This window comes from Thalia democratica, chromosome 8, assembly GCF_965202585.1.
Source record: "Thalia democratica chromosome 8, ktThaDemo2.hap1.1, whole genome shotgun sequence".
In the NCBI taxonomy this organism is placed as follows: Eukaryota; Metazoa; Chordata; class Thaliacea; order Salpida; family Salpidae; genus Thalia; species Thalia democratica.
In genome coordinates this window covers 32,186,862-32,197,164 of record NC_139172.1, presented here as the reverse complement: position 1 = coordinate 32,197,164, position 10,303 = coordinate 32,186,862, and the positions used below count along the sequence as shown (strand labels likewise).

The window sequence follows — 10,303 nt, the reverse complement described above, 5'->3', positions numbered from 1 at the left end:
CAGACGCATTTCTTTACCATCGGCTGGCGATCTACAAAAAAAAACATTTTAAATCGTAAAAAAAAAATATTTTTCAAACGAATAAGTAAACACTTAGTTTACGGAGTATGTAAATACTTATTTTATAAATAGTTAAAAAACAAACTAGTTAGATAAGATTAACACAGATAAATCTTCAATCAAACATTTAAAGTTCTGACATTTAAACTTTGTGTAATAAATATGAAAATGTATTCCGATAATAATATAACATTTTACCAAGTTTAAAATACGTAAAATAATGTACAATAACATATTTGTTGTCGTTAATATAAGAGAACAATAGTAAATAGCTTTTCGGACTTATTTTTTAATATATTTTTGGGCCTAAAAATAGATGATCTAATTTGATTAAAACTTATTTAAAGGAAATTCTGTACTTTTTGATATATTACCTCAAGATAAAAAAAATGCGTTTATCAACTTATCAGTTTATTAAAGTAAAAAAATCATTTAAGTATCCAGTCCCATTGTTATAACAATTAAAACCTTTTCAGCAGTTTTCTTCTTCTGTCAGAGTCGTACGCAGAATCATTGCTACCCGATGAAGAAACACTGCTGACTCCTGACAATATTTTCGTTGATTGTCTAATTTATTTTTATATTCATGAAACTCTAATTCCTTCTTTATATATATACATTTTGAGTAAAAACTAGGCTCAATCTTTTGGGTTGAGTTTTTCAGTTTCACTTATTTCTTCTAGTTTCAAACTTTTCCCGTCTGCCGACATTCTAAATAAAACATGCTTTGAAAATTCACTAACATAGTTTAAAAAAGATTTATGAGCTAAAAATATAGAAGGTAACAAAAAACCATAATATAAGATTATACAGACGTGTTAAGTTACAGATTAAAAATAAAGTTCTCAATCAAAAACTTAACCGGTTGAAGTTACTTAATTTTTAAAATATTTGGTATGTTATAGGTTTTAAAATTTTTAGTAACGAAGTTTATATTTATAAATATGTCATTACAGCTAAAGCTTTATATTAAAATTCAGTTTGTATTTTAACATTAGGTAACTAAAATTTAACCCTTAACCTTTACAAAAAATTCTAAAAAACTGCCTTATTTACGGTTTGTGGTTTAAACATAGTTGTATAACAATTAAAACCTTTTTAGCAGTTTTCTTCTTCTGTCAGAGTCGTACGCAGAATCATTGCTGCCTGAAGAAGAAACACTGCTGACCCCTGACAACATCCTTGTGTTGTTCGGTGCTATGGTGACAGGTGGGGATTTGACAGCTGTAGAAAATGGTTCGCTGAGGTTAGTTACCTGTGCTGACAGCTTTTCGTACGTTGCTATGGGAATATGTACCACTCCTGATGACTGCTTTCTGGCGGTACTTGCTAACAATTTTTTTCTTGCTACTTTTTACATTAATTTAAAAAGAATTAAGGAAGGAAAAAATATTAAATCAAATAAATTTACTAATGATTACGGTTATAATTTTGATTTCAAGTATTCTAAATGTTATATGATAGGCACCAACTTACTGTTAAAAGTGGTCATTTGTGTTGGGTTTTGGGAATGAGACATTTTACGGTTGACAGTTGAGGGTAAGCCCCTTTTCCATTTCCATTTGTTTACCATCTTTTTCACTTCAACTCTCACTTCTGACGTCATAAAACAGTAAAGTATTGACACCATCGCACCCTGTGTCACGTGTTGAAACATGTTGCATTTTTAAATAAACATTGTGCGTTACTTTTAATTTGAAAGTCAGTAAAGGAATTAAGATGGTGATTTTTGTACACCTGAAAAAAATAATTTTAATTTGAAATAAATTTATCACTTAAAAAAATAAATAGAAGGTAGACTACCCAAGTAGCTTTTATAACGAAAATAGCAATTATTGTAAAAATTAACTTAACTGTAACCATTTTACTTTTTGTTTTTTTTTTCTGATAAAGGTAAGATATAGTTGTTACTTTATAAATGGAATTTGAAAATAATAGTTATAAATAGTTGGTGTTTTAGATACTGATTGTTTTACTATTTCGTATAATTTTGTATACTCACCTGAAAAGAAGTGAAGACCATTTCAAATGCAAGCTTGATAATAAACTGAGGTTTATCTTTTTTAGCATCAATATCATCTGGAACGAATAGGAAAATAATGTAATGAATTCCCAGCAAAGGTATCAGCGCAAGTGTCGACCTGTTTTTTTTTTTTTTGAAAATCTATAGAATAAAGCAAATTGGAAGCAAGATTATAACCTAATTTAATCTCATACTGATAGGACTTCAAACTTTGAAAACTTCTTAGTATAATTGTATGCACAAGATTGAAATAAATTTTAAGTTAACAAAAAACATATTAATGTATCTTTAAAGAGTATAGTTATTTATGTTGTTTTTCAAATTAACGTTTTTATTCCAAAACGAGTTTGCATTTCCATAGTACTAAAAGTGTTTATTAATAATATAAAAAATCAACAGTCACTTGTTTCGGAAAAAATATACAAACTGACTAAACTTTAACCTTGCTAGTCTGTAAGTGTAGTCATTTTTGGCCATATGATTTGCTCTCAGTTTTTTGACAATTATTCGCACAATGTTGATAAATATTCCAAAGTTAAGCTTTGAAAAGAATGAATTCATTTATTTATAATTTCTATTAATAAAGGCTATATATATTCAAACTAGTCCCAAAGGTTATTGCTCAAATAAATAAATAAAAACTACTTATGCACAACTGTTTTTTTTAGTTTATATTTGATTATGATCATAACTGAAATCACATATGTAAACTGAACAGCTTTAAAGATATAAAGGTATAGCTTTATAACCTATTTATTAGACTTTAGAGTAATGTTTATTAAACACAAATATTTAAAAAATTAAATTAATTTAAAAGATCTAAATCAAAAGAAATATTTTATTTTAAGCTTACAAGTAATAGAAAAATTTTTGCAATACATTTTTCAAATCATGGCTAAAATCTCTGAGAAACAGAAACTTTCATGGAACAAAATTACAATATTAAAACCAACGTAGTTTAAGACTATGTTGACATTTAATTTTTTTTTTGATGTCTAACTTTTAACTCTTTATACTATATCAGAGCTTTAATCTAATACTGCATGTTTCATGGTTTCATATGCAGTGTATGATCCATATGAAAGACTAACACTTATTGTGAGAACGACCGGTCCCTGTATTGACCACCAAACAGCTTTGTTTTCCAACATTTCCCAACATCCGACATTTTCAAAATAATATCTGAGCACAACCCACGTCAGTGTTGGTATCCAAGGGCCGCCTGTTGAAATTTCGTTATGACGTCATTTAACTTTTTCATTAAACTGGTTATGTTATGGAGCAGTAATTATTGCTTTTGAACTGTTTTACTCAGTAACAGTTTGTTTGACTTTAGCAATGTTTTATTACTTTTTATAGATTTAAGAGGTTGTTGATGATTTTATTTTAGTCCTCTAGAATGCTTTATCCTAACTATTTTTTATATAAAAAACGTTTTAAATGTCATATTTTTTTTTTTTTCTAAAAATAAGCAGTCATAGTTTTAGGATAGAACAAATATACATAAAAAACAATACTTGAGTTTTAGATCAGTTTAAAAATGAGTAGTTCAAGACTCATTAAATTAAGTAAAAACTGTTTCCCTTAGTTTCCAAAAAAAAAAGTGTTAGTTGAAGTTTTAAATATTTTGTACCTGGTCTAAGTCAAACAATCTATTTTCTAAACGTATTAAAAGTAGCACAACAACAACAAATACAACTCAAATGTAGTTAAAAAGTTAATTCATGTTTTTACAATGTTATAAAATATAAGGTTTTCAAACAATATTTCCAGAATGAACGAATAATAATACTCAAGATTTTAAATTCATTTTGTTATACCATAGTATTTCTTTTTACATAGCAAACAAGATTTTTATTACGTGTAAAAGTTAAAAGAATTAAAAACGAAACCGACCCCAACCAAGCGCCATGTAGTGCGGAAAATGTCCCTGCTCCGTCATTGCAAACGAAAGTATCGATTGAAGGTAAACCCCCTCGATGAGAAGCCAGAAAAAATTACAAAGAACAACGTAATGCATCAGCATCATCACCATTCTACATGATGTCTGTTGAAAAACAATTAAATTTTCTTTTATATAAAGTTTTAGAACAAATTTTCTATTCAACTTAATTAAATATTCAATTAAAAGCTAACAACTAAAACTACTTTAATTGCGGTTTTTATGAACAAACAGTTTACTTATAGTTGTTTGTATCGAGGAACTTCTAATTGTAATACTACAAAAGTTGTTATCTTTTAGTTTAGTAATAGCAAAACGTATGGAACATTATCAGTTCAGAAATAACAACTAAATATTCACAAACGTATAAGTTGTATAAAAAGCATGCTAGCTATCTACAACTTATATAAGGATTTTGCTTATTGCAATTTTGGTTGGATATGTATCGGTTTATAAGTTTAAATGAAGCAGACAGCTTTAAGCAAATTGGCTTTGACTCAAATAAAAGCTCCATCTAAAAAACTTCAGCTTATTGATTTTTATAATCTCCACATGCAGTATTTAAATTTAGACGTTTGTTTTTTCTGTTTAGAAAGTTTCATAAGCTAAATATTTAAAGCAATAAGTCAGCGGTAATTTAACAAAACTTAAAAAGTTTTTATATTTGTAAACTAGCACTTAAGTATCGTCAACTAAATATCTTAGAAATTTTGTAATATTTAATTAAAGAATTATTAATATACTTCTTTTTTTAAAACAAAAGTGAAAATACAAATAATATAAGCAAATTCTTGAATAAAAGTTCAATTTTTTTGTAATAAAATTACTTTTCCAGAAAACTTAAACGCAAAGCTAAACTGCAATTTATCATCGAAACCTTTTAAGCCCACTTAAATTTTTAATTAATTAAACCATCAATCAATTACCTTGTTAAATATTCTAAAAGCTGTTAAAAGTATGACCCGCATAATTGCAAAACCATTTAGGTAATAATAGTATAGTTTTATAAATTTCTTCTATTATCATTCTCACAGAGTTTAAGAGTCTAAAACGCTTATTTAGCTAATAGATATTTTTTAAAGTAGAGAACTAAATGATAGTTGCTGAATAATTTCTTAGGTTGTATTTGAAAGAAGTTAATTCATTACTTGTTAAGAAAAATGAGTAAATCGGCTGAGTTTTAAAATAAAGTAGTGACCAATAACTAATCATTATTAGACAATATTCAACTTTGTATTTGTTTTTTACTTTAAAAGTTATATTTTCAAGTATATTTAAGATCGTAAACAGCTTAAACAAAACCACAACTAAATGTTGAATAGATCAAACAAAAATAAAAATAAAAAGATATAAAAAAATGTTTATGACAATTTCATAGTTTTCATAATAATTTCATACTAATATCTAAAAATGTTAGATAAATAAAAAATTGTTCATTAAAATTTGAAAGGCAGTTTATAAAAAGTCTAACAGGTTAAGGTTTCAAAATTCTTAAGCAACACTTGTTTTTAAAAAGATTGTTGTTTTTAGGTGGAAACTTTTTCTATTTGTACAGAATAAAGTATTTTTATTTTCAATTTTATAGAGATAAAGAAATTACATTTTCAAACTACGTATTTAACTGAAAATCTAGTTAAAAAAATGCATTTAAAACAATGTAAAATATTGAACTAAAAAATGTTAATTTCCGCTTATTCATTAAAGCTCTAGTCGCTTGGTTATAAATTTAATAAACTTAACAACAAAGCATTTTTTCTACTAAAAATAAACAAACTAACATTTGGAACACAGAACTTGTACAACTGCTCATCGTTGAGGTTTCTGGGATCGGAATTGAAATCCGCATAGGGATCAATAAGAATTCGGTCTTTGATAAGGATGACGCAATACCGAAATATGAATGAGATCATCAGGTTTATGTGCACGTAGTTTCGAGTACAGTGGAGTTTTCTGTGGAAAAAAGTATTCAGAAAATAAGCTAAAATCTTAATTTTATACGCCTTCATGTCTTTTTTACTTGCAGCTAAGTTAATTACAAATAATAAGTATTTAGAAATGATAAAGAAATCAAACAATATGAAAATGTCTGCTAATGTCATACAAGTTTTAGTTAAGTTTCTAGATTTTTTAGTTTTGTTGTATAAAAAGTTATAAAACAACCTAAAATTGAAGAGAAATACGAAAGACTAGGCATTAAACTCGAAAATTGCAACTTACTATACAAGTAAACATTAAAGGACTTTACTTATTTTCAATAGCTTATTTATACTTTGAACAAACACCGACTTGAAGAATGTGAGTATCAACAATGCGGCAACTAGAAACACAAGCGATATTGCATATCCTATTTTGTAAGTCAGTGTCAGCCCGGACAATATTTCTTCCTGAAAATATCATCGTTATTCAGAAACTAACGGCGTGATAATTTAGAGGCATGTTTATTGAAATAAAGCTTTTAAGCTAGTTTTAAACTTTTTACCATTAGTAAAACGAGTCGTGGATAAATGAAATCAAACCAAATAAATAAGAAAAAAAAAGAAAGTTTTAGAATTAAGGATTAACTAAATAAATTTAGAAAGTAAATACAACTGTATGATCATGGATTGATTTACAAAACTCAAAGCCAACTAACGTATTCAAAATTTTGATCGTCTGCCATCTTGTTGGGATCATTAGTTATGTTAGGTGGAGCGCAAGATTGGAAAGTAGCTGTCTCACCAATGTCCCAGTCTATCATCCACGTACCATTGGAAAGACATAGTCTCTGAACTTTTCCTTCTTTACCTGTAAATAAAAAGATAGGAATAAAAATGTTGATATGATTTTTTTTTTCGCAATTATGCTTAAAGTTCTGTTTGAATATTTTTTTTTCGAAATCTAAAGTAATTTTAAAGAACAACTAAGCAAAGATTTTAAAATACTTGTATACGTTTATGTTGTACAATTTAAACACAAGCAAAATAAAAACATGTTTTTGCTTGTCTTCAAATAATGAATATTTTTGAAATGTATGTAAAAAAAGCAAACTCATAAAAGCAATTTTATTTTACAACAATCATAATACTAATGTTATTACTCGGTACATTGAATTGCGTTCACCCAATGTAAATTGCTAATTATAAATAGTAATTTATTTTAACTAAAATCTAAATTATATTTTTATTTAACCAACATAATTTTACATGTTGTTAATTTTGTAACAGTTTCCTTTTTTTTGCTAGTTAAAAAAACAGATACATAGGTTTTTTTATAAACAACGACAAACGCTGCTTAATTAAACACTACAAAAGGTAAAAAAACGTTCAAAATTAGTAAATCTAAAGTTATAAGCTTGTTAAAAAAACTGATAAAAAAGATTTTAACTAAAATTGAATTACAAACATATATTTGATTTATTAATAGTAAATCGCAGTTTGAAACAATTTGTTATAGAACAAAGTAGTTTTACTACCTGTGTACAAACGTTATCCAGCATAACTGCTACTGGAAATCTTATGCTGCATTAATAAACTCTTTATAACTTTTAGTAAGTACAACTTTTTATTGGACAATATATCCATTCAGCTGTAAAAGAGTGAGCGTAATGGCATAAAAAACTTAATGGAAATGATGAAATAATTACGGCTTAATTGTTTCGATGCATAAAACGAAATTATTAAGGGTTTAAGGGCTCTATGAACATTGTATTAGTAAAAGCTTTGCTTTTAAATAAAGTAAACATGTAAAAGCTTATGTATAAGTCTTAACAAGATTTTACTATTACAAAGCTTAAACGGATTGATGATTTGTTTGTTGCTTAGAAAATGTAAAAGTGCATAAACTGAAAATACTCAGAAACCATTGTCATTTTTTTTTCCGAAGCACTTATTTACGAATGACTTTAATAAATTGGAAGTTATTTTTTTTTAAATAATTTGTACAACAGTAAAAATATTAAGTACGTAAGCCTTTAAAAAAAGTTGTTTTTATGTACAGCTTTATGTTTAGATGAAAAAATTGCAAAAAAAATATCAGAAACTCATTTCAAAGATCTAATATAATCTTAATTTTTAACTATATACGCAGATTCTCTCTTGCTATAATGGTTGCTCACATTGGTACATAATTCGATTCTTTCCAATTTAACTGAAGATTTAAAAAACTAAACAAATTTAGGTTGCACTGAAATTTTTTATAAAAAGAATTAATAATATCTTTAAACTAGTTTTAATATCATAAACAGACATATTTTAGATAATACCTAAATGTATAATAGCTAACGCATAATCAACTTATACAGTTCTTAACTTTTTACAAAATTCTGATTAAAAAATAAATAAAGTCTATATTTACTATTTTAGTCTAAAAGATAAAATATGTATACTCCAGTAACTATTTACTGAAAGTATTGGTAATGAATAATAGATAAACGTTTTTAAAATCAATTGCACGAGAGTTTTCCTATTTAAACTATGTTTGCCAAATAATAAAAAAAACGCTTGTTTGCAACACATTTGTAAAATAATACATTAATTTTTGGCATTATATTAAAATACTCGCATTAACCGGCATTCAATATCCGTAAAAGTCTTCTGCTAAACTGAAATAACCTTTTGAAAATCCTAATTTAATGTAAATTTTTCATATTCCGGATAAACTTATTATTAATAAAAAATAAATAATTTGTTACATAGAACTAATATTCGCTATCTTAGATTAACAATTTAACTTAACTAAACTTTAACATCCTTAAATAGATTAAAAAATATGCTGTTTTTTAAGAAAAAAGCTTTAAGTAGAGTTTAAAAAGTTGAAGCCAACAAAAAAAAAAAACGATAAACAAAGTCAGTTATGCAATGAATAAATATAAAAATTTTTGAATAGAGAGTATATGGTTTTTTTTTAAATTAATTGGTGTAAAAACGCACCTTTTCTTAATTAAGGTTAAACTATACACTGTTGAAAATCTTAGAAACAAATTCATATTTAGTTGATAAATTTTACTTGAAATATACATGCAGTTATTAAAACAAACTAGAACGCCAAAAAAGTTTAACATTTTTTCAACCAAGCAAGTTTATATTTGTAAGCATTTACCTGATTTGATCCCTTTCTTTGCATAACCATCAAAATCTTATAAGAAAACAATTTAGTATTTAGTAACCTTACATTTGTATTGTTTGTAAAGTAAAAGTTGTATTTAACTTTTTATCTGTCGTTTTCGAGTTTTTAATTCAAAAAATTATTGTTAAAGAAATTATTACATGTTTTTAAACTACAAAATAATAACTGAAGTATTTTAAGAAGTATTATATTGCTAAGAGTCTAAAAACAATTACCTCTAGCAATTTAAAACAAACATTTTACGGTAAACAATAGATATCAAGACTTACAAAGCTGCTTATTACAATAAACTAGAGTTTTAATGAATGAACCATATAGCTGTTCTAATTACATAGTTTAAGAAAAAAAAATCTTATACAAGTTTTAATAAACTAATCTAACAACTACTTTTCAAGAACAAAACTTTTTTACAGGTATAAAAACTTACGAATAGTAAAAATGTATCTGTTTAAAAAAAACTTTCCCATTTTAGTTAACAAGTCATGTAAATTTAGACTCACGGTAGAAATCGGGACACGGATGATCGACCACCTTGCTTACTCTTGAATGACTCCAACAAAACAAACCGTCCGCTTCCCCCTCGCAAAACGCCTCTGTGACGTAATAAATGCTTTGTTACGTCTTAAGAATAGTTAATCATTAGGATCAATTGTTTTTCAAGAAAAAAAATGTGAATATTCATAGCTAGTTTAAATAAAAAAAAGAAAAGTTTTAAGTTTTTTAAATAGACTTATAACTGAAATTATGTACAGAAATTACTTTTGTTTCCAATAAAAGAATACTTTTTACCTCCGCTTTCGTTGAAGGAAGCTTTTGTCTCTTCCAAATGCTTGCTGCAATTATGTCTTATTTTGTAAAGTTCACACATAAAGGCCTGCAACTCTTTCCCATGCGACTGCAAAATGTTTTAAAGCACATAGTTTAAAGTTTAATGTAAACTGTCTTAGTCCAAACATGAATTAATTTTTAAAACTTTATGAAGTCCAATGCTATAGGGGTTATGCTATCATAATTTAGTTTAACAAAAGTTCACGAAGTTAACATAAAGGCTCCCATAAAGGCTCATCATAACTTATTATGGGAAACTGAAAGACAAATATAAAGAAAAAGTTTTATCAAAAAGTGAGGTAGTAAGCGATTATTGTGCATAATCAGTCAAAAATAAAAAACTGATA

The 10,303-nt window shown here is 26.4% G+C and overlaps 1 protein-coding gene across 1 annotated transcript; it reads right to left on the bottom strand.

The window, feature by feature from the left end:
* Positions 1–698: 698 nt before the first annotated feature.
* LOC145843146 (secretin receptor-like) lies at positions 699–10,017 on the bottom strand. The gene is made up of 12 exons (XM_082950608.1): positions 9,918–10,017; positions 9,629–9,721; positions 6,658–6,809; positions 6,312–6,409; positions 5,804–5,975; positions 3,980–4,130; positions 3,175–3,305; positions 2,526–2,623; positions 2,063–2,201; positions 1,537–1,696; positions 1,155–1,389; positions 699–771 (listed from the first exon to the last, which is right to left on the bottom strand). Exons 1-12 carry the CDS (start codon positions 9,994–9,996, stop codon positions 699–701), a joined length of 1,581 nt encoding a protein of 526 aa, XP_082806734.1. The 5' UTR covers positions 9,997–10,017.
* Between the last annotated feature and the right edge of the window lie 286 nt (positions 10,018–10,303).

Excerpts from the sequence above, each read along its gene's own strand:
- LOC145843146 (XM_082950608.1), bottom strand. The coding sequence starts at position 9,996 with ATGTGTGAACTTTACAAAATAAGACATAATTGCAGCAAGCATTTGGAA. Across the intron at positions 9,722-9,917 it reads TTCCTTCAACGAAAGCGGAG|AGGCGTTTTGCGAGGGGGAA; the intron begins GTAAAAAGTATT and ends ATTACGTCACAG. Across the intron at positions 6,810-9,628 it reads TCCGTGTCCCGATTTCTACC|GTAAAGAAGGAAAAGTTCAG; the intron begins GTGAGTCTAAAT and ends TTTTATTTACAG.